The sequence below is a fragment of the Thermobia domestica genome, chromosome 7, assembly GCF_964235325.1.
Source record: "Thermobia domestica chromosome 7, izTheDome1.hap1.1, whole genome shotgun sequence".
Classification (NCBI taxonomy): Eukaryota; Metazoa; Arthropoda; class Insecta; order Zygentoma; family Lepismatidae; genus Thermobia; species Thermobia domestica.
The window spans coordinates 62,202,647-62,228,198 of record NC_137460.1 but is presented as its reverse complement, the minus strand read 5'-3'; the positions used below and the strand labels follow the sequence as shown (position 1 = coordinate 62,228,198).

General features: G+C 36.3%; 1 protein-coding gene across 1 annotated transcript in view; it reads left to right on the top strand.

The window, feature by feature from the left end:
* Positions 1-25,552, top strand: part of LOC145690161 (O-acyltransferase like protein-like) — a 186,092-nt gene that overhangs the window by 86,020 nt on the left and 74,520 nt on the right. Inside the window, exon 2 of the mRNA XM_081764781.1 lies at positions 21,763-21,947. Within this exon, the coding sequence (XP_081620907.1) occupies positions 21,763-21,947 (185 nt within the window). The remainder of the gene's footprint in view (positions 1-21,762; positions 21,948-25,552) is intronic.

Sequence of the window (25,552 nt, the reverse complement as noted above, 5' to 3'; positions counted from 1 at the left end):
TTAGTGTCGTATTAGCTTTGTACTTTTTGGTATTCAAAGTCTGCTTGGAGTTCAACTAATAAGTTGATTTCGGTATGATTAACTAATATAACCCCAACTACGGAAATCTAGACGTGCATATGCGTAGTGCGTAAAAATGATATACGACTTTCGAAATGTTTCCTTTGTGGTTTGACATCACAACTTATAAATAGTCACAAAATCGGATTCTAATGAACTTATTCATTTCTGTGGATTGTATTTATGGCAAGAATAAGTAGAAGTCAATTAATATTAGCAATAAGAGAAGGATTGTGTTATAATTATAAGCGAAGATAATTTATCGATCAGTTGTATGTATCCCCCAGAAAACAGAAAATTTTCTACATCTCTCACTGTACACTTTAAGAAACAGTTCATTTCATAAATCATCTTGTGTTGCATGTACTACACTAAAACACTTATTTGTGACATACGAACAAAATTATAAAGCTTTCTCGAAAACTTTCGTCCGAAGAAAACATTCCCAAAAATTAACTATCCTTTGTGGATTTTTTTCTCTGCTATTGTAGAGGACTCAGCCTAATAGCTGCTTCATAATTAACTCACCCGTAAAATGAAAGGAAAGTAATATAGGTAATTAATTGTCTTTGTATTTCTCATAATGTAAGTTTATTGTGGCTAAACCAGGGTACCCTCTGCTCTAAATTAATTAGACACGTGTGATTAACTTAGTCAACTACTACGTGCTAATCGGAGATTCTGAATACATTTCTGATAACCATGCGTTTGTCGAACTCTTAGTACGGCGCTAATCATTCGTCACAACGACTCAGCATAAGGCATAAAGTTTTTATTACGGATACGCACGAGACGAGTCGAGACATAATTTTCGTGACAAAATTCGAGTCGAGACACAGCTCTTCCAATAGAGAAGAATACATTTTTCGAGTCGAGACATAACTTTTACAGCACATTTTCGAGACGAGACAGCCTCAAATCTTGTCTCGTGCGCATCCCTAGTTTTTATATACGAAAATTTCTCAAATTTGTTTCCTACTCCTAGAAATAAGAGCAGTTGACTTAAAGAGTGACAATAAAAAAAACGACCATTTTCTCGAAAACGACTCTAACAATTTTATTTATATTTTATTCATGAATAATTCATCAACAACACTGTACTGTGATCTGTCATTTTACTAAAAAAAAAAAAAAAAAAATCCATAAGTGCTAGTTTACTCTTCAAGCTGAGTTCTTTCCTTACAATTTTTCTCAAAACTAACACAGGATTTTTTTTTCATATTTCATAAGTAAATATTTCACTAATAATCTGACAGTGTGACATACAGTAACTCACTTGTGATGAAACAATCCACAAGATGTAATTTAACATGAAGATGAGTTCTCTCCAGACGATTTTCTGAAAAAATTACTCGGACGATTTTGTACATATTTCATAAATAAGTATTTTATTGATAACACTACAATATAGAATAAGTAATTTCTTATGAAAAAAATCCACAAAGGATAGTTAATTTTTGGGAATGTTTTCTTCGGACGAAAGTTTTCGAGAAAGCTTTATAATTTTGTTCGTATGTCACAAATAAGTGTTTTAGTGTAGTACATGCAACACAAGATGATTTATGAAATGAAATCTTTCAGTTTAACGTCTCACAATCGTACCCTTTTAAGCTAATGGAGACGATGATTAAAGCAAGTGAATGATGATGCAAGAATTAGTGGAATGAGAAAGTGGAAGGAAACATGAGCACCCTGAGAAAACCCACGGTTACGATGTTGTCCACCACAAACTTTCTTAGCCGGGCTTCGAACCAGGGTCCCCACGCACCAGAGATAGGCGCTTTAACACTTTGGATGGACTCTTAGCCAAGGTCAAGCTTCTCATCACTAGTTCACGAGCCACCAACGTAATTATAGATGCGCGAAAAATGATTGAGATAAATAAAAGTAACGACATTTCAAAATGCGTTTAACTTTTCCTGTTTTTTTTTTTTTCGGTCTGCAAAATTTGTACACTATCTTTTTCTGTGAACACTGAAACAGTTGGCAACCGCAGATTTACATTATTCATATTATTTAATACTATACTGTTTGTCAAACGGAGGTAAGAGTGCAGTGGTTCAATGGCAGAGCGCTCACTTCTGCTACGAGATGGATCGATACTGGCTGTAAGCCATGTGAGTTTGTGGTGTACAACAGCGTCTCCGTGGATTCTCCCGTTTTCTCCCTATGTTCTAATTCCATTAATTCTTTCAATAATCACCCACCTCCTTTAGCCTAAAGGGCATAATTATTGTACTTAAAACTATATAGGCTATTTCATTAATTGTAGTTTTGTCAAGAAGGTTCTTACTAACGTAAGGTATGCTTGCTTATAAATGTAAATAAGCGAATATATATTATACCATGTGCGTAGGGTTGCCAACTTCCCTGTATTTCACCGGCCTGCCCGGCAATATTAACATCCAACATCGCAATTCTTCAACAATGCCTTTACACATACAGATTTCCATTGTAAGTGTTATATTTTTTAAATCTATGGCAGGTTTTTCTTTTTCAATTTATTTAACATAAAAAATTGATACCAATTAGATTTTATTGTGAAACATTGGCTTCAATAACAGTTCCAGAAGTGTATACTTTGCCATAATTGTGCGGCATAAGTATAGCGATACATTTAAATTTTCCATCGATTGTTGCCAAATAACTCCTTAAGGCATTTCATTAGTAAAATGTTTGTTGTATTGTTTCACGTCTCTAGCTGTTGTATATTAGGTAAACTTCCAACTTCCTTTCTTATGTTAGTACTTCTTGAAGTAATTTAATGTAGTTGAAGTATAAGCTTAAAGAGTAAATTTCATTTTGTAAATCCAGAATTGTCATGTAAGGATTAATATACTTTTGTTCATTTGTTTCGATAATTTTTAAGAAGTAGTAGTTGGTAAATACAATGAAATGATCAATACCAACTTCAGTTTCTCATTTCTAGCACAATGTATCTATTAAGCTTATTAGTGAATGCACTAAGGATATGCAGAATAAAGGTTCTAATGCATTTTTGTCCACGATAGTACACTTTCTTCCCATGGGTGGGTCCGAAAGAGATATTTCACATTAGACCTATGTCATTGGGAATTTTGAGGGTAATTTTATTTTCTAGAGTTGGCAACCATACTTGTGCGCAATTCAACCATGTGCTTGAAAATCATTTAATTGCAAGGGAACTTATATTCTGGCAAAGTTGTTTCGTTTGCTTATAGGCCACATTGCCTAGCAAGGTCGTTCGCATGACACACAAAACAAGAAAACTGTTATCAATGCTACGCATGTATCACATTTCCCAAATGAAAACGTTTCTATCCTAATTAATTATTTCACAACACAACGTAAAGTGCAGGTAAAGCCAAGGAAGTAACTACTAGACTTTTAATAATGAAATACTTCCTGTGTTTTTGCGATATAATTTGACGCAAGCTGATACAACTGGATTATCAAAGTCGTTCCTAGAAACCTACATTAAACAATAATTGCGCAAGCCGAAAAATCTCCCTAGCGGCAGCTGATGGGCAACAAAACATGTCTTCTGTAACATGAAAACTTCGGAACAGTACTGTTCACTATGCATGTGTATTATGCGATACTGAACCAGCTAAACTCTTCTCTTTCTTTTGAGTATTATAAAAGCGGAGAAAGTTGTCGAGTTCCGTAAAAAGAAAGCAACTAACAACAATGCTCCAGTGAAATATTACGATCGAAGTATCCACTTCTTTTATGATATTATATTGCAGACACACGCAAGGAGCGAGGAAGACCACCAGCCTTTGTGATTAAGAAGGGCAGCGAAAGTAAACCACTTTCAATGCGGTTCAAATCACAGGAGAAACATAATGAAACGTCCTTTTTTTCCTTTATTGAAAATGAAATTATTATCTCCGCTGGTTGGTGCTTTAACAAACAGACGAAACAAAACGTTTGTGTTATTACAACTGTTTAGCAAGGTTATGTCGTCACTTTTACTTAATACACAGAACATGTTTTATTTTCTTCTTATTTTCTTTTATAAATAAGATATAATGTGTCTAACTGGCTTTTATGTGTATTTGCTGGTCACGGGACCTAAATTTCTGTGAAGCGAAATACGACGTCGTTTTCGTGGTGTTAAGAAATAACAATATTATTTTGTGAAATTTATTCTATGAAAACGTGTCTGCAATAGTAAATGCAAAAAAGTCTTATCTTAAAACAAGTAGCGGTGTCATGTGTACGTTTTAGTTTGTATGACGTGATATGTTCGCAATATCGAAACAGGAAACAGTATTAGATTTCGACCATTTTAGGTTTTAGTAGAGAAATTAGAGTCAAGATGCGACATATTCAGGGCCGGATTTACCACTAGAGGCGCCTAGGAGCGTGAAATTCTTTGAGGTTTGCGTAGGGTTGCCAACTGTCCGGTATTTTATCGGACAGTTCAGTTTTTGACCTTCTTGTCCGGTGTCCGGTACGATCTCAAAACCGGACGTTAAATGTCCAGTAATTTTCCCCCTCGCTAGTCCTATTCTCTGTTCTATTCAGATTATTTCGGAGTGACGAAAGGAATCGTTTGTCGATGGTTAAAGCAGAGCTTATAATTCGCTTTGATATCGGCCTGTCGTGAGTAGAATTTGCTGAAGAGTTGAAGGCATGAAAATTTACTGAATCTATCAAAACTGCTAAAGTTCAACGGAAGTACATTTTCAAGAGCGCAGTTAGCCCTGGTTAATTCTCAGCTACAACGTCCAATTGAATGATGCATCCCGATCCAGCAAAAGTATGTAGGCATCATGAGACATTACCAGCCCCAGCGAAGCTGGTAAGACATTTTTGACAAGCGATGATGTCACAATCTTAAGGATACACGCACTGCAGGAGGGTGTCCGGTGTTTCCATTCTCAAAAATTGGCAACCCTAGGTGTGCGTTGGACGAAAACAATAAACAAGACAAACAATTTTAAAATTAATAATAATAATAATAATAACAATAATAAAATTTGACTAAAATCAGGGCAATAATGCCCTTAAAGAGTCTATTGATATCAATCATGAGTGGTTAAAGTTGAGCGAAAATTTAACGTTGTACTTGCAGTAGACACTTGCGTAGGGTCGAACGTCTAACGATGTTGTACCGGTGCGCGGTGCACTCCTGCGCAGAGCTACTGCGTATGTGCGCTTCACACTTCCTATCACAATACTAAAATTCATTAAAATTTCTTACAAAAATGTTGAAACAAATTTATGCGTAAAATAAATTTAGTTTGTTATTTTCTTATTGTATCAAAATTTTGTGCGTCAAGGTGAGAGGCGACATACACCTTACGGCCTAGGGGGTGACAAGACATTAAACCCGATCCTGGATATATTCTTGAGGAGACGCTTAATTGATTGCAATAAATCATTTCTCAGTATCTATTACCGTTTTTACTCTATAGCGATCAACATAAAAACTGGAAGTGTTTGTTTTCTGTCATTTCTGGTTTGAATAGAGAGTTGACGGAGAAGATGATAAAATATGTTCCAATAAAATTGTTTCTCGCTATCTGTTATTGCTTTTGTTCTAAAATAGATTAACATTGATGCCGGAAGTAGTATTAGACTTCTATTACCTGCAAGTTTAATAGAGAGTTAAGATTGAAGATTAAGTGTATTCTTAATGTAAATGTAAAAGGGTTAATCGATTGCTGGGAAACACTTCTCGCTATCTATTACCGCTTTTGATCCATAGTGGTCAACGGAAATAGTTGATTTTTACTACTTCCGGGTTTGAATATAACCCCCATGAAGGAACTATATTCCCAACTTTTGAATCTTTACGCCCTGGTCAAAATTAATGGCGATCCATCAAGTAGTTCTTGAAATTTTTCTCCTGGACGGACGGACACACGGACACAGTTGATTAATGTGTTTTGATAAAGTAAACTGTTTAGTTTGTGCTGATAAAATGCAAGAAGTCAAAAATAGAATAAGATTAGCATAAATGGAGAATTCAATTATATGTCTTGTCTTAAACACCACAAAGAGATTTATCGCCAAAGAAACATAACCTAGCAATTAGATCTAATCTTAGTTCTTTCTGCCCGAGTACCTAAGATCCCACTTTATATGAGAATGATTTGGAAAGGAAGGTAAATCTAATGGACACTCTTCATTTCACAGCCCGCATCTGCAGAAGTGTCTTCCAATATCTTTCGGCATTCACGGTTTCTCTCTGTTCCAAATAATTGATCGCTATCACACTTGATACGTCCCAGGATACAGTGCACAGAATTTTCCTGGAATAAGCAATCACTTTGAATTTCTTCTTCCGTGGAAAATATGCATGCTTCCATTTAACGAATGCTTGCTTCCTTGATGGAGTGAACAAATGGAATATCGTTTCATTACCAGTCACTATCAGGTGAAGAAAGTTTATCCCCTCCGCTGCTTAACGCTGCAAGGTATTCGGTGACATCGCCGTTCTTCTTGTCTTACGGTTCTCGTATAGTGTTCGTGGCATCTAATTCATTTTCCAATACCTAAGGACATTATCGACATTCTGCACAATACCTTATGGTAGTCCAATCTCAGATGATATTGAACGTAAAGTTCCTTTTGTCCACATGAGAACAGTTCAGATCAGTGGTTGAAGTACTGGGTGTACCGCTGTGTCCAGAGGTGTCATTAACAATACTAGTCAGTTATTCTTTGAAGGCACGATACCACTTCACTATATGTTGCCTTGAAATTGAGCCCTGCCCATACACCACCGCAATCTGGCTATAAATGTCAGCAGGTGTAGTATTTTTGGTCCACAGGAATGGCATCACTGACCTTTCTTCTATCTTTGACCAATTTTCCAGACTGTTCACCATTTTAAATGTCCGCTTCTCCGGTATACATGGTCAGAATCCGAAGTCCTCAAACCTGCGTCAAGAAAAACACGTTATTCATCTACAAATACATTTTCCTTAGTTACAATAAATAATTATATGCCTTATCATCCCTGGTGTAATTTTTATTCTTTAGAATTTTTAAGTATTTTTTTTTTAATTTTAAATAATGTTTTGTTTTATAAGGCTTCTGTGCAAAACTATGATCCGCATAAATGACTATCCAGTTGCTGCATGAGATGATATTTTCACCTACTGTACTATTATATCGCTAGTCTGTTTCTGCGTTAACTTCTGAATGAAACCTTTCGTGCTTCGGTGGCTGCGAAAGTTTCAGTTATATGCTCAGAACCCATGCTGTTTCATGCTCAGTGGAAAGAACAGTCAGGGTTATATGTATTTCATGGCTCATGGTGGATCACTAGTACTTTTTTTTTTTTATCAGCTTCTTTTTACTGATGGATCGTTCACATATGCAACAGATTTATGCAGTGTATTCAAAATTTGAAGTGCAGTTGCTAAACTCTTATAGACTAGGCTCCATGCCCCACAGAAGATATGTGAAGCTAAATCTACAACTAACGCCAAAATAGACATTAACATCAGTCGTTCGCTAGGTAACGTCTATGCATCATGCTAGTTTGCGTTTTAGAATTTAGCAACATTAAACTAACTAACTAACTCTGTGACTTATGGAACCCGAAAGTTCAATGCCTTGTTCACAAAACCTCTCCATTGACTTCTGTCCTTAACAAACTAGATTCAGTTTCTACTTTGCATTTGTATTTCTACTAGATTCATCTTAATATTGATCTCCCATCTGCGCCTAGGTCTTCCTAATGGTTGTTTTCAGATTGGACTTCAGTTAAAAAGCATTCCTTCTATTCTGGCTACAAAACCTGCCCATCCGAGCCTTCTAGACTTGATGATCCTAACAGTGTTTGGTGAACGGCATAAATTATGTAGTTCCTCGTTTTGAAGTTTTCGCCATTCTCCATTCCCGTTCCATTTTGTTCTGAATATTCGTCTCAGGATTTTGTTCTCAAATACTTTCAGTCTGCGTTCTTCTCTCATAATAAGCGACCATGCTTTGCAACAATACAGCGCAACAGGCATGATTATCGTTTTATATTTTATATTTTAAGCTTCAAATTCCTCGACAGAATTCGCGACGGTAAAAGATTTTGAATTGAATAATAACACGAATTCCCTGCTTTCAGTCATTTAATTTCTTCATGTACAGGGTGGCCCAAGAGTTGAGTTGAGTTGATTTTAGTTTAGCGTCCCGTTCAGCACCGAGGCTATATGAGACGTGGACCACTGATTAACGTGAAATCCGAACCACATGAGCTCCCGCTGGGAATCGAACCGGATGGCCCAAGAGTAGGTATACAGTACCGTACTGCATTTTATATCATTTTTTTATTGTCATCAATCTGGTAGACTTAGTTTCTTTATTATTTGTTATTAATGTGTTTTTACTTTTATCTTAAGCTCGGAAGAGCCGAAGCAAATAAATCCACAAACTAGAATTTTATACTTGATCAATGCAGGGGGTGTACACCTACTTTTGGGCCACCCTGTATATGATTTTGGTCTGTTAGTATTGAAACACATCCATAATTTACAGTATTACGATTCCTACGAACTTCTATGTATTTGCCTTCCTCTACACTTACTTCTAAACTCATGTCCCTCTCTCCTATCATCCCCTATATATTTACATAATCAGATTCAGCTCTAGACCCTGGTTGCTGTCTTTGATTTTCCTTATAGCGTATTTCAGAACAAGTTGAATAATAATGGCGACAACGTATCTCCTTCTTTCAGAACATTCTCGACGTGAAAGCTCGTGGACAAGAATCTTCCTAATCGGATTTTACTTTTTGGGCCGCGGTGGCTCAGTGGTAGAGCATTCATCTCTGGTGCATGGGTCCCTGTTTCGATCCCAGCTCGCACCAAGTGAACTTTGTGGTGAACAAACACCGTGTGCTTGGGTTTCCTCGGGGTTCTCCCGTTTCCTCCCACTTTCTTCATTCCACCATTTCATGAATTTCTCATCATCACCGACTCCTTCAGCCTAGCCGGCATAATCGTGGAACGTAAAACTCAAAGATTTCATTTTTCGGATTTTACTTTGGGATACATTTAAACATATCTTAATTAATCTAACTAGTTTTTTTGGTATTCAAAATTCTGTAAGAATGTTGTACAATGTTTCCTTTCTAACAGAGTTGTAGGGCTTTCTAAAATCAATACATAATTGATGTACCGGGGTATTCGCATTTCTTTTCGAGTATTTGTCGAATGGTAAATATCTGGTCGAATAGTTGATTGATTTCGCCTAAATAGACATTGAAAATAATTTACCAAGATTTCGTTCATGAATAGATATAGAGTGCGTTTCAACAATGTGCGTTGATCTACCAGTGACAATGAACATCCATTGTTACTTTCAGTAACTTTAATAAAGTAAAAGAGCTCAGAGTGACCATACACCTCAGGATAATCTGTGCAACGAATTCAAGAGGTTTTGCAGCGAAACCTGCCTATCTTGCCTTCAGGATCTCCACACATTACACTGTGTAACGTTTTACTATGAGGGATATATATAAGAATGTTTTTGGATGAGTTTAACAATTATCCGCTGGTTTGGATGAGTTCAAAAACAGAAACAAAATTTCAGTAATTTATGTGGAAGAGGACTTTCTCAGAAGCGTTTGAGATTAATTTATCTTAATGTTGACCGTATAACAGGAGGTATGCACATAGAACATTTATAACAAGGGTTAGTGTAAGTGTAACTCAGTGTTGCCACAGTCCTAGCTCTGGAGTGGGCTGAAAAATAGTACCAAATTGAAACAAAAAGGGCTGAATTCATCATTATTTTATACCAGTGTAATACATGGCTCTATAACACGAAAATAAAAGGAGTGAAGTTCTATAACACTCCTTCCCCACTTCGAAGAGTCCAAATCAAGAAAGTGTTCTCTTTAAAATTTACTTTTTAAAACCATCCAAATAGTACGACCCGGTGTAGAACCGTTTTCTTGTAGAATCTTTGCAACGACACATAAATTACAGACTTACTTGAGCACGCACTGGTCTTCTTCAGAACATTCAACGTGTTTTTTATTTTTTATTTTTTTTTTTTAATTTCAAGTTAAAATTTCCTCGACACTGCTTCTTCACGTCTCCATGCGCGGCGCGGATGAGCCTATCTAGCGTAATTTTATTCCCAGTATAGTTTGAATTACGAATATTCAAAAAAAAAAAAAAAGTTCGTAGCATTATGCGGTGCAACGTTACAGAATGAATGTTCAACAGCATTTTTTAAGAGTCCAACACGCAGTATGGGTAACGTGAGATGTAGGAAAAGTCTTACTGACACTTTTGAAAATGTAACAAGTAATTGTTAAATGGTGCTGAATTGGATAGAATTGTACCAACTTTTTCACAAAAGGGGCTGAAAATGTCAGCGTGGTACCAACGGGCCGATGAATGACAAAAAGGGCTGAATTTGGTACAATTGTACCAAGTGTGGCAACACTGGTATAACTTGAGGACTTATCTAACATTTTGTAATTTGTTTTGAAACTGTAAAAAAAAAAAAAAAAAAAAAATCATTTTTAAATATAACTTAGAAATCGAGTCATTACTTTTGAAACACACTGTGTATACATATATTCATATATCATAAAATGCCAAAGAATTATATTGTGTTCACTTCTTGAATTATGTTTTACTCATATAGTGTCACTATACATAAAAGGTATGTGAAAGTAACAACATTGTATTTTAAAGTCACCACAAACATTGAAAGACATTTTATGAGAGAAACGTAAGCTTTTGAAATCAAAGAAACTTCATTCTAAGGCTTGGCGTGGTCTACCTTTTTTTACATGCAACTACAGCTAAATTCTCTTTGCTTAAAATCTTTAACATCTGAGGTGAAAGTCATTCAAGGTGTGTGCGTATGCGCTTTCTATCACACATGCTATGAATAAGAACAGTATTCAGGATCAATAAGATAACGTCATGTTTAACCACACTCATTAATCATCTTCACGGTATATCACGGTCGAGTAACATAGCAAGGAAGCTTCATATTCAATAGTAAGGAAGCTTAATACATGCACGGGGGGATCAAGTAGAGCTTCCCCTCTCTAACGGTTTCTAATTTTATAGAAGTTTTATTAAATTGCATGTAATTTTAAAGAGATACCACTTCTTTTTATATGGAATACCTTAACTACCTCCCCCCTTAATCCGGATATCTACGCACGCTTTGCTAGCTAATCTTCGTCTGCGGTCTGTTGGATCTTCTTATTCACCTCAACCTCAACCTCATAGGTTGGTAGAAAACATGGTAATTTTAAAACTTTTCTTTCCCTTGGAGAGCTGTTCTTCGTAACTGCATCTAGATATTTTATCCTTGATCTTCCTCTTTCTGGTTTTCTTACTACCTTCCCCTCTATCAGCACGGTAATCCAATTGAAGTGCCGTATAAGATGGCCAAGCATGCTGTTTCTTCTTTTTTCTGTTATCTACATGACCTGTCGTCCTTTATTAGGTTCATTTAGTACGTCTTCATTTCTTTTCCTTTCGGTCCATGATATGCGCAACATTTTGCACCAACACTACATTTCAAATAGCTTGGATATTTCACCTTTTCCCGATGTCCACGTCTCTGATCCGGAAAGTGCCACGCTCATACCAGGTTCTTAATAAATCGTTTACGAACGTCCAACGACACATTTCTTGATGTTAGCAGTCCTCTTTTCCTATTGAATGTTTGTTTAGCCTGTACTATTCTGAAACTTATGTCTCTTTCACTTCTTCTGTTCAAGGATATTAGACTTCCTAACAGCCGCGCAAATCTGTCTTACGCATGGGAAGGGGGGGGGGGTAAGACCGTTCCCATATTTTTTTTAGGCGATGTTCAAAATATTTATGCAGTTGAAAAACAATGCTGTGGAGGATCAAGGGAGCAGAGTTGTCTTCAACATTCGGAGGCGGGCAGATTTGAGACTTATTCTGGAGGGACATCAATTTCATCTCACTTTCCTTTGTGGCAATGGGACACAAATCATCACATTTCAATCCAAAACCACTTTTAAATCAGTTTATTGAGAGGACAGTAACCCCAATTTCAAGATTGGAGGGGACATGTCCTCCTCATTCCCCCGAGATTTGTGCCAGTGCTTCCTAAGTACGAGAACATTTTAACGTCTTCGGGTTTCTCTCTCTCTAGCCATACGTTTGCCTCTTGCTGTCCTGTTCTTGTGCACTTTATCACTTTGATTTTCTTCTTATTTATCTTCATTTTACGTATTTTTTCCAGTAGGTCTCTCAAGTTTGAAAGTGCTTCTTGCAAGTCCTTTTCGTTCTCCGCCATCAGTGCTATGTCATCAGTAAACCTTATTGTGCTGAAAATCTGTCCATTTACTTTTACGCCTTTCTCGTTTTTATCAAAGATTTCTTTTATAGCCCCTTCTATATAGAAGTTGAACAAGAGAGGTGAAAATCAACATCCTTGCCTTGCCTTACTCTTTTACTTATTCTTGCGTCCTTGCGAAAAAATATGAACTTAATGTCAGGTTTTCATTCATTTGTTATTTGTGCCATTCTACTCTATCGAAGTGTATTCAAGAAGCTGAATGTCTAAATTTTCATAATCGCAGAAAAAGGAGAATCTTACTACAGCATATGATCTGATTTTATCTGAACTTTCGAACTAACTTCGCAGAAAACTGCAACCTTTAACTGTGACGACACGCTTCATTCGAGTCATTGATAAGCATGATTTCAGCAACAGGAAACAAATTGAGAGAGTTCTTTCGGATAATCACAGGGGATAAATAGTCTTTTGATCTTTTAATACCCCGCCATGATCCATGATACCCCCCTTAAATTATTTTTTTCCCATATCTCACACAAAACAGAATTTTCCAATGGAACCGATGGTAGCCAAACTTCATAGGTTTCACCTTGTATGGTAACCACGGTGAACCACCACCGAGTAAGCTAAAACTGTGCGTCTAAAACATTATCAGCTACAGAAGATTTCAAGTTCTCAATTTTATTTTGATGAGGAATGAAATCCACACCTTGCCCAACACATAAGATGGGTTAGCCCTTTAAATGTCTGTTAACGCTTTTCACCATATGTGAACTGTAACAGCAAGTGCCAAGTAAAGCGGTATTTAACAACGAGCATGTTACCTCCATTTGTCATGAAGCTCACAGAAAATGGCTTTACAGACATTATTAATCGTAGCGTGTACGATTTCAAGACATTAATTAAGTTAATAAATAAGAAAATAAATGAATAAATAAAAAGGTACTTGTTCGCTACAAACTCTAAAACACGTAGACAAGCGTCCATCGCTAAAAATCGTCGTCACAATGTTCAGTCAGTAACCGAGTTCTTCGGTGATTATTCCTCAAAAACAGTATCAATCACTGATTATCCTAAAACTAAGCCATGAGTAGCCATTATTTATTGTGCAAAATGTTGCTGGATGTATCTAAGTTGTTCTTTAGTTGTACGTACCGGTACATGGAAAATCATAAGTTTGTTTATTGTACATGATTTGAAGTTAGCGCCCCCTTTTTAGCATCCAGGCTGTATGAGACGTTTACCTATAACGTAAGGTGGAATCCGAACCACCATAATACGTTTAAAATTGTAATACTCTCCCCACAAAGAATTGAACCCGGAACCACCTGCAATAAAGGTGCACGCACTACACGCTAGACTAACTGGGAAGTTATATGAGAAACAAAACGCAGATTAAGTCCCAAAAAGCTATCTTTTTCATATGTCGCAATTCACTCTGAGGTAATAACTGGATTGTAAGCTACTGAACCTAAGTAGTTTAATGTGATTAATATTGTAACATAGAATCTCCAGTCTATGGTGATGTGAAAGTGCGTATAATTTCAGTGCAACATATCACAGGATTTCTATTCAAACTGCTTTGATAAAAGCAGACAGTACAGAGAAAATGTACATACATATTCCTCAATTTTCCTTTTTCTTTCGCGACGTTTGCTATATAAATTGATACTTACCATTGAAATTCAACAATTTTTCCTGTTGCAATAGTAAATATATATATATACAGTCTGGGATTTTTGAACAGTTTCTCTGAGAGAGAGAGAAACTATATCTACTTGAAGCGATATGTAACGAAATGCAAGAATTGACAGTTGTGTGACAACAAATATAATTATTTTAGGTGAAAGCTTAACCAAAAAAAAAAAAAAAAAAAAAAAAGTAACCACATGACAGTCTACGCAACATCATAATTAAAACACCAGCATTTTGTTCTTTCTTCAAAGAACGCACTTTCATCAGTGGTACGAGTTCTGCAAAATTTGTACCGGTTCTTCGTGCAGAAATCCGTGATATTTCTAATAAATATAAGAAATAGTAAAAACCATGAAATGGTCGTTTCATTCATTCGTCAACTACAGTCAAGTTAATGTGGGATGAAGTAAAAAAAAAAAAAAAAAAAAAAAAAAAAAAATAGAGCGGGAAATTTGTCTCTAATCAGAGTCAAAGAGTTGAAAACCATGCCGGATGAAGGTATCGAGATAGCACATACTTTAAGAAATTAACCAATAGTACATTTTTTTTTTCAGAAAGTTATCCTTACTAATATATAAAATAACATGTATGTATGTGTGTGTGTCTGTGCATGTATAATTAAATTTTGTCTATTTGTCATCAGATTTTGTCTATTTGTTATCAGATTTTCATATTTATCATTAGATTTTGTCTATTTGCCATCAGATTTTTTATTTATCATTAGATTTTGCCTGTTTGGCATAAGATTTTGTCTATTTATCATATGATTTTATCTATTTATCATTAGATTTTGTGTATTTATAATTGAATTTTGTCTATTTGTCATCAAAATTTTCTATTTATTTTATAGATTTTATCTGTTTGTCATCCGATTTTGTCTATTTGTGATCAGATTTTGTCTATTTGAGATCAGATTTTGTCTATTTGTCATAAGATTTTTTTTATTTATCATTAGATTTTGTCTGTTTGTCATCGGATTTTGTGTATTTGCCATAAGATTTTTCTATTTATTTTATAAAGGATACCGTACAAAAAGCATTGCATTTCCTCGTCTGTCCGATGTGGATGATTTTTGGATATCTTGTAGCTGAGGACCGCCACGGTCAATTGTTTATATGGAGCCAACTCCCTATGATCAACCCTGTGACCTCCAGAGGTTACCAAAGGACACATCGTACAAAAAGTATTGTATTTCCTCGTCTGTCCGATTTGGGAGATTTTAGGATATGTTGTAACTGAGGACCTTTCGGGAAATTGTTTATATGTGGTCAACGCTCTATGACCAACCCTGTGCTCTCCAGAGGTCACCAACGGCCACACAAGCGGTGTTGGTAGAACTGGTTCAAACTTAGCATACAAATAATAGTAGTGTGTTATACTGGGCTACGGCAAATGATTATAATCCACTTAACGGTGTGACTTTTGGTGACCTCTGGAGGTCATAGGGTTAATCACAGGGAGTTGATCCCATATAAACAAATGACCTCAACTACAACATATCCAAAAATCACCCAAATCGGACAGACGAGGAAATTCAATGCTTTTTGTACTGCCCTTTTATAGTTTTTATCTGTTTGTCATCCGATTTTGTCTATTTGTTATCAAATTTAGTCTATTTGTAATCAGATTTAGTCTATTTGTCATCAGATTTTTTTACAAGTATTTATCATTACATTTTGTGTATTTGTTATTTGATTTTGTCTATTTGTCATCAAATTTTGTCTATTTGTCATAAGATTTCGCATACAAAGGAGGAAGAGGGTAGAGTGTTAATTTCTCTGTGTTTAAAAAACTCTATATCGAGTTTTAAAATTCTTAAATATTGTTTTGGTATACAGAAGAACGTTTATCTCAATTAATAATTGTAATGTTATTATTATTATTATTATTATTATTATTATTATTATTATTATTATTATTATTATTATTATTATTATTATTATTATTATTATTATTATTATTATTATTATTATTAAAAAAGAATTTTTCTTAGTGCTTCTAAACGTTTGGACATTAGTGTATATAGTGTAGGTCAGTTGTTATGAAAGAAGATTCGTGTGCGGCTATTGCAAAGGATTAACAACCTCACACAAATCAATATAGACAGAAGTGTATACAGAAATATGTCACGAATACAATAAAACGCGCAAAATTCTCAAACTTACTTGTATAGCACGCAATTACTTTGTTATTATACGTATGCAGTGGAAATGATGAATGCACTGTATTTCACTTTTCAAGTTGTATTACGATATGTAATTTAGTAGAGTGCAACATAAATAATACAGTCTCATTCTGAATGGAAGATTGCCTTCTCTGACAAGTACAGCAGGTGAATTTCTTTCTTTCTTTCTTTTTTTTTTTCGAATCATGCTGAGATAAGGAGTTGGCTTCTTAATGGTGTTAACATCATTCCTTTTTTTTTTAATTTTTTGATTGAGATGAAATGACATTCTTGGTTTAAAATCCTACAATTATATCTTTTAGTGCTAAAGGAGACAGGTGATTAATAAATGATTGTGAAATTGAATTGTTTGTGCTCCCAAACAGGGAATCGAACTCGGGACCATATACACCAAAGATATACGCGATAGCCACTAGACTAGCTAATCACCCGTTATTACTTAATCCATTAATTTATAGGTACAGTGAAACCTCTCTAAAGCGGACAGCCGTGGGGAATCAAAAAATGTCCGCTATAGAGAGGTGTCCGCCTTAGAGAGGATTCAATATCTTCTTACGTAAATTAGTAAAAGGTATTGTGCAATTAGAAAAACATTTTTGCATGAATCATGTATTTACGAATATTACCAAAATGTTACTCTACCTGCATTATCTTGCGCCATCCAATACTCTATGTTCGAGGCACAACATGGAAATAAGATGTTATAATTCTCTGCACTTTACATTTATTGCTACTTACTACGTTTTCGGTGTATTACTTTAATTTGTGAGTTAATTGCAGTCCAGTAATAACTTTTGAGACAATATGCGTACCCGCGGGCAAAAAATACCAAACTTGTCTTTTGCTTAGTTAGAGATTCCAGCGGATAGTAGAATGACTTATCATCCCAAACGGCGGGCAACTGTCAATCATTTTTGTATCTAAAACAGGTTGAATGAGAGTAGAATGCAAGCAAAGAACATGAGGATGTTAAACGAAGACCTTTCCTCTTGAGCAGACAGTTGAGGAGGCAAAATGTTGTCACACCCTCATGTGCTTCCTTGCTGACACACGTATGAATCACAAAAAATTTATTATTTTTACTGTAGTTTTCAACTTGTTTCTAGAGAAAGTGTCCGTAATACGGAGGTAAATAATACCTATAAAGACAGGAAAGACTGTCCGTGTCCGTACTAGAGAGTGTCCGTTTTAGAGAGGTTTCCCAATGTGCTTTTTCCTATTACAGTGTTTGGGGATTACAAAATATGTCCGTTATGGGAGGTGTCCGCTTTATAGTGGTGTCCGTTAGTAGAGGTTTCACGGTATATTTCTGGTCGCTTTGAAATAAACGGCTATTTTAATTATATTATTTTTCTGATGTCTTCTTCAAGTTTTGTTGAAAATGGTGTTTTGCTTTCTCAAAAGACATTTTAGAATTACGTATATAAAATTTTTGCCATAATATTACTGAAATTATACTTGATTTTTATACTAATTAAAATTATATAAAACAAAATTTAGACGCGCGGTAGCTTAGTGGTAGTGTCTTCACCTCTGGTGCTTGGGGTCCCTGCCTCGATCATAGCTCATGCCAAGTGAACTTTGTGGTGGACAAACACCGTGTGTGTGGGTTTTCTGTAAGTTCTCCTATTTCCTCCCACTTTATTTATTCCACCATTTCATTCATTTCTCATTATCATCGTCTCCTTTAACCTAGTCGGCATCACCGTGGAATGCAAAACTGAAAGATTTCAATTCATTTCATTTTCAAAACAAAATTTAATTTTTCAGGAAATAAGAAACATTTCAATTGATATGAAGAAGAAATTAATAACATCAAATCATTAAAATTTCACTTTAATTGAAAACAGAAAAATATTTTCTCGTACAAATTATTGGGCTAGAACAAACAAACAAATAAACAAAAACACAGTGGGCACAGATGTTCAACACTGTTGTTGAGGAAAATAGCCGTTTCCAAGTAATGCATTAAGAGAAGTTTGTCCTCCCCTCTGTTTTAGTGGTTAGCTCACACGCCTTTGATGCACAGGATCCATAATTCAATTCTCGATAAGAGAAAACGTTGAAATTTGAACCTTGACCCTGGTTCGGATTCTATTTTGAACTTTCTTGGTTCTCATCTCATACAGTCTAGGTGTTGAAAAATGATGCTATGGCGAAAGAAAATTCAAAATAGCATCAATCTGAGTCTTTTCTTTAGGAGGAAGAAAAATCTGCTTTGTGTTGAATAAAGAGTTGAGAAAAAAGACTCATAAAATGCTTCGTGTGGATGGACATTGCGCAAAACTTATGAAAAAAAAAACTGGAAGTTTTCGAAATGTGATTGTGGAGAAGAATGGATAAGTTGAATCAAGTGGGAAACGAATAAAAGGGTGTTAGTAGTGTGGGAGAGAATAGAGTAGTTTTCGGTATTATTGAGAAGAGGAGGAGAAATTAGTTGGGACATAGGCTAAGAACGAATTGTATTATGAGGGACATGCTACAGGGTATGATGGCAGGAAAGAGAGGGAGGGGGCGAAGGAGGTTACAATTGATGGACTATGCAAAACAAGTCAAAAGAGAAAAATCGTATGTATAGACGAAGAGATTAGCGGAAGACCGTGAAATATGGGAACTTCTTAGTTGTGGCAATTGGACTGCCAATAATGGCAGAATACCTTTGATGATAATGAAAAGAATTTATATGATTTTGAGTTTAGCGTCCCTTTCAACAATGAGGCTATTAGAAACGTGGACCTATGGCTTAACGTGTGATCGGAATCACATGAGCTCCCGCCGGGAGTCGAACCAGGGTTTCCCACTAAGAGAATTAGAACTACTGTTGTGTGAAATATAGACTTACTCTGAAGCCAATACTCGAATCGACTTATACAATACAGAATTTCCATCTATACTTGCATACGTGCTTATCAGTACTGCTTTTCTTTGGTTATTTTTATGAATTGAAATTGACAAATCTATCGTACGCGCCTTTGGCGTCTGAGTTTGATTCCCAGTGGGAGCTCATGTGGTTCGGATTCCACGTTAATCAGTAGGTCCACGTCTCATATAGCATCGCTGCTATAAGGGACGTTAACTCAAAATCAACTCAACTCAACATCGACAAATCTATTCATCATCATCATCATAGGTATTCTGCCTTTATTGGCAGGTCACTTGCCGCAGCTGAGAAGTTTCCATGCTCCACGCTCCTTCGCTAACTTCTTCGTCTTCGCGTATGATCTTTCTGTTTTTATATCTTCATTAATTGTAGTCTCCTTCGCCCCCTCCCTCTCTTTCCCGCCACCATACCCTCTAGGACGTCCCTCATGATACAATCTCTTCTTAGGCAATGCCCCAACCAGTTTCTCTTCCTCTTCCTAATAATATCTAAAAGTGTTCTTTTCTCACCCATCATTTCTAACACTCTCTCATTCGTTTTCCGCTCGACCCAACTAATACTTTCATTCTTCTCCACACCCACATTCGAAGGCTTCCAGTCGATTTTCATCACCTTTACGTAATGTCCACGTTTCCGCCCCATAGAGTACAACACTCCACACGAAGCATTTTATGAGTCTTTTTCTCAACTCTTTATTCAAGGTCCAACAAAACAGACTTTTCTTCCTCCCAAAGGCTTCTTTCGCCATTCCTATCCTTGCTTTTATTTTACGTTCGCACTTCATGTTATTACTAAGAATACTACCCAGATATCGAAAACTATTCACTTGTTCTATTTTCTCCCCTCCTACTTTTATATTTGACACAGACCCCTTCGTTCCAATCACCATGGCTTTTTTGTGTTTCTAACATTTATTTTCATCCCATATTCTACAAAGCCCTTTCTCATTTTTTCTAACATTTTATTGATTTTCTTTTCAGATTCTGCAACAAGCGCCATATCGTCTACAAATCTTATGCATCTAATCATTCTACCTCCTACCGAAATGCCATCATCATGTAGGCTCTTTTTCACTATCTCTTCTAGATAGACATTAAATAGTGTTGGCGAGAAGCAGCATCCTTGTCGAACTCCCCTTCCAATTGCACTCTCTTCCGTCAGTTCTTCCTCTATCCTAACTCTTACTTGTTGGTTCATGTATAAGTTTCTTATGAGTCTTCTATCTTTCCTTTCCAACCCTATCTTCGTTAGAACTCCCAACAACAATTCCCAATTCACGCGGTCAAAAGCCTTTTCTAGATCAATAAATATAACATACACCTCTTTCCCTTTTTCTATAAATCTTTCACCGATCGTCCTTAATAATCCAATTGCATCTCTTGTGCCCTTGTCTCTTTTGAACCCGAACTGCTCCTCATCAACTTCTTTATTTGTTCTTTCATATAACCTTCTGTTCAGTATTCGGAGCAGAATTTTGGCTGCATGAGATATGAGACTAATAGTTCTATAATCCTCACCTCTCTTTGGGTTCGATTTCTTAGCCATCGGTATCATGATCGTTTTCAGAAAGACAAATCTATTATTAATTCGTAAATATGTATAATAATGATAAAACAGCATTAGAGCAAAACACGCATTATGCAAGGCACTCCTGTACAGTATCACAACTTCAATGTTAATAACACTTAAGACTTCAGTACAAGTCAGTGAGTTTCCAATTACCTAGTTTTAAAATTCTTAAATGCCTCGAATTACCCTAAGTTCTTCCACCCACTTTTGTGTTGCCTGCATCGTATGCAGACCTACTATTTACATTTAAATTGGGCACAAAGTCGCTTTTCCCAAAACAAGTAAAGAAAGAAGAAAAATATGCAAACTATGAGCAAGCGACTGGTAACCATGTTCTCGTACGTATTTTGTTGTTGTATACTGAGTGAGGTTGTGCCGACTAGTACAGATGTTGAGATGAATCGCAAATTAGGAAAGAAACAACGTATTTTCGTGCTGCAAAAGCTTTCTTGAAACACAAATGTGGTGACAGCAGACTTCTACAGAAGATTTTCAGATGTGGAACCATCATCATCACATAAAGCCATCAGGTTTATTTTCACAAACCGAGGTGTTTTTCGGGCAACCACAGAATTTGGATCACTTGAAACAGCTAATCGAATACTCATTCGTGAGATTGGATGCCAATCTTGGTTGTGTCATGATATTTGCAAATCTGTACTGAAGAGAAGTAGCTTGTGCACTGAACATGGTGAAAGACAGTTTGAACAGTACTTATAATTTCAATAAAGATTGTCAAACTGATCTAAAGTTGCATTGCTTTATGAACCGTCCTCCAATCACGTAACACTACCGTTTAAACTAGGACACAGCGCTCTTGACATTGGCTGCTGATAACTTGCTGTCCTTGAGAAAACTCGCTGTTGCAACGTCACACCAACAAACAAAAGAAGTAGAGGTCGAAAGGTAAGGCGTGTGCACTAAATTGCAACAAGGCATTGACTTCACGTGCTTTCAGGTCAGAGAGCTTAAACAAATAAACAAATAGCGGCGGAAGTATAGTTTCTTTTATTTTATTTCTTCACATATTGGGGAAAGCATCTTTCTGCCCACTCTGTATTTATTTTAAATTTTGTTAATTTTTATTTTGCATAATATTTATTACTACTTTCTTTTCTCTCTTTTTCAGTGGTGGCAGCTAGTGGACATAATTTTGAGTCTCTCCTATGGCATAACAAATTCATCACCGGATCACAAGAACTATGTAAAGATTTAGCCAATAACAAGACCGTCACAGGAATTGGGCCACCGTTTGACGTTGGATTTTATGTGGCAAAGCTCAGAGTAAATTTCACCTTGGACGCAGCCTTCGAGGTAAGTTAATTGAAGGAAATTAGAAGTAAGAAAAGAAAGATTCACAACAAGTGATTCATGCAACACTACACGCTGAGTGAATTCTTTCTTTGTTCCTATCCCGGAGGCAAAGAAGGAATAAATGCTTTATTTCTACTATAATCTGATAAACTATCTATTTAGTTTTCAGTTACAATAAACCGTATTTAAAGCTATAGTTCAATTCATGTGATGTAGTTCGATTCTCGTACTTTATATTGAAGTTTAGCCTCCCCTTTTCAGTACTATGGGTTTATGAGACGAAGACATACAACATGGATTTTCAAAGGGTGTGCTTTAGTATAGTACCTACAAACTCCAGTTCAGCAGATTGTTCGAAACAAATGTAAAAACACATAAATGTGACACGAGGAACATGCACATTGTTATGTGAGGAGAAACCTTGAACACCTGAAATCCACTGGCGCAAATCCCAGAGAGGATGAGATGGACATGTTCAGTCCAATTTTTGAAGTGGGAAGACTGCCCCCCCAATAATCAGATTTGAAATGTTTTTTGGGGGGATAAATGTGATGATTTGTGTCCGATTGCCACAAAGGAAAGTGATGCCCCCCAGAATAAACCTCAATTCTACCAGCCTCTCAATGTTGAAGATTACTCTGCTCCCCTGATCCTCCACAGCACTATTTTTCAATTTCATAAATATTTTGAACATCGCTTAAAAAAAAGTATTACCCCCTTCCCCACAAAAATGTTGAAGACAGATTTGCGCTGCTGCTCTAATCTGTTTTCCAATAGTGCTATATTGTTTGTATGGTGAGAGCCTGAAAAACAGCTTGCTGAACTGGCAACATTGCTTTTTCATTTAACACAGGACGACTTACCAGTATAGGGTCCAAACAACTGGTTCAACTGAAAAAAATGTACCATTTAGATTTGAAAACCATCTTTTTCTAACACTTTCACATCTTCAAGTTTCTTTTTCTTTTCTTTTCTTTTCTTTTCTTTTCTTTTCTTTTTCTTTTCTTTTCTTCTTCTTTTCCTTTTTCTTTGTAACTTGAGTCATAACGGGGTTGGCCCGGGACTTTTCATACACTTGGTCTATTATAGTGAGATACGTTAAAAAATAATGTTAAAATTGTGTTCCATAACGGGTAAAAATTGTTTCAAATTTCGATTTGAAGTTGAGGTCGGGCAAGAGTAGCTAGCCCCTTATTTCAAATGAATTGAAATGAAATCTTTAAGTTTTACGTCCCACAGTTATGCCGGTTAGGCTAAAGGAGACGGTGATGGTGAGTAATGAATGAAATGGTGGAATGAAGAAAGTGGGAGGAAATGGGAGAGCCCCGAGAAAACGCACGAGCACGTGTTTGTCCACCACAAAGTCCACACGGCGCGAGATGGGATCGAACCAGGGACCCCAAGCACCGGAGGTGAACGCTTTTACCACTGAGCCACCGCACCCCTGCCTTATTTCAAGACCCGCTCCTTAATTGTTTTCATGATGTTGGTTCAACGATATGAGGCGTTGGATCGCAAACTTGTGTATCTCAGAGTTAGAAATAGGCAAAGAAATGGAAGCACAAAGGATGTCGTAAATTCGAATTCACGATGACCTTGCACGGAAGAGTGGTGTAAGTCTCAATATCTCCAAATGTCACAAAGTGACTTAACGCCACTTTACCATCCAATGTCTCATATATAGGATTAGTACCAGCATTAGTACCTAGGAGCATGCTCACCAAATGCATGAATACTAACCTTCAACTAAACAAGAACATAAGTAAATGTATAACGTGTTATAATCTAATGTAGATTTTTTAAGAGAGAAGAAATTATAATAATCGCAGGGGGGAAAAGGTTGAATTTAAAAGTTTAGCGGATCTTGTTGAAAAAGTTATTTTTAAATGATATGTCTGCTCGTCTGTTCATTACAATGTATGAGGAGTAATTCAAAAATAATGGTAATGAGTATGTGGTACAACGGTTATAGTTTAAATATTTAATTCCTTACATACTCTCCTAACAAGTCGATACATTTAGTTTATCTTTTTTCTAAACACTGAATACTCTTAGAAAAAATCTTTGTCTTGAAGATTCCAAATATTTCCACATATCGCCTAGCTATTATCTTCAAATTTCTTTCTCCTGAGCTTTCCCTTGAGCTGGGGGAAAAAGATAAATATCCCTAGGGCTAGATCTGGAGCATAGACGGGTGTTCAAGCAGTTCGAAGCATGTTTCTCGGATGGCAGCTGCCGCAATTTCAGCTTTTTGTGCGGGTGCGTATTCCTGGTGAAACAGGACTCTATTGCTTACAGGTTGCCTCGCCTCATTTCAATAATTGCCACCCACACTCTTCTTGTCTAATCTGCGTAGTAGGAGCCCGTAATAGTGGCTCCCTTTACCAGATATTTCACCACAATTATTTCCTCAGCATAACCCCTTAAAAAAAAAAAAAAAAAAAAAAAAAAACTGGATACGATAATTTTTACCGCCGAGCCTCATACTGAATTTCTTCGGTGTCGGCGAGAACATTCTCTTCCAAACCATTTACCGTTGTTTAATTACACAGAATCAAAATTATAGGTCCGTGTTTCGTCCATCGACATTTTTTTTTCTTTTAGTCAGCTTTGTACCTTTTAAGATTAGACATTGGAATACCAAGTTGCTTCTTGTTTTCCTCTTCGATTAACATTCTCGGAACCCAACGGATAGAAACCTTCTCCATGTGCAGTTCGTTGGTAATAGTGCTCTCAACGGGTCGGGTCGGGTCGGGTTGAAGACCGACCCGACCCGACCCGTGACCCGAATTGACGACCCGACCGATGACCCGACCCGACGTGTGATCAGACCCGACGACCCGACCCGAGCTGACCCGATTGACCCGACTCGACAATCCGATCCGAATGGATTAGTCCCAGAAGCGACAGTCCTATTAGCGACAGGAACTGTTATCTGTCCTATGAGCGACCGATTCATTTACATTGAGATAATGGAAGATGATATGATTCCATCTCGTAAAATATGTTTACCTCTGGCGTTATTAGCGCTCGAACAACCTTGGTATGAAATATGTACGTGCCAGTGATACTGTTCGTCAAATATATTTTCCCTCTACTGTGAGTGCAAATAAAACTTATTTTGAGTTAGATTTGACATAAAACATATCAAATAACTTAACGAGACAACAGGGATATTTCCATAAAAAGTATATTCCTACGTAATTATTGAAAATCCAGTTGTAATATCCCCTTTCTTCAAAAGCTCTGTTTTCTGTATTTAATTTGATTCAAATCTAATTACTTTCTAAGCACAGTAATATATTTTATTTTGAAAAACTTAAACGTGTAACAGTTTCGCCAACTATCTACTTTTTAGACTTCCTAAGACACTGTGGATAAAATTTAAAAAAAAATGTCAATGATAAAAGCTTTTGAGATCCCTTACATCTGATTGGCTATTCTCAACCAATCTCACCAATTACAATGCAGTTCACTCTAAACAATCCAAAAGATAAACAAACTCTTCAAACTACCTTCCACCCTATTGTAAGCTACTAAAACGTAAACCAATTGCTTAATTTGCCTTTCTTCCTTGTTTTGACATACATAAAAGCTTGTCGTTC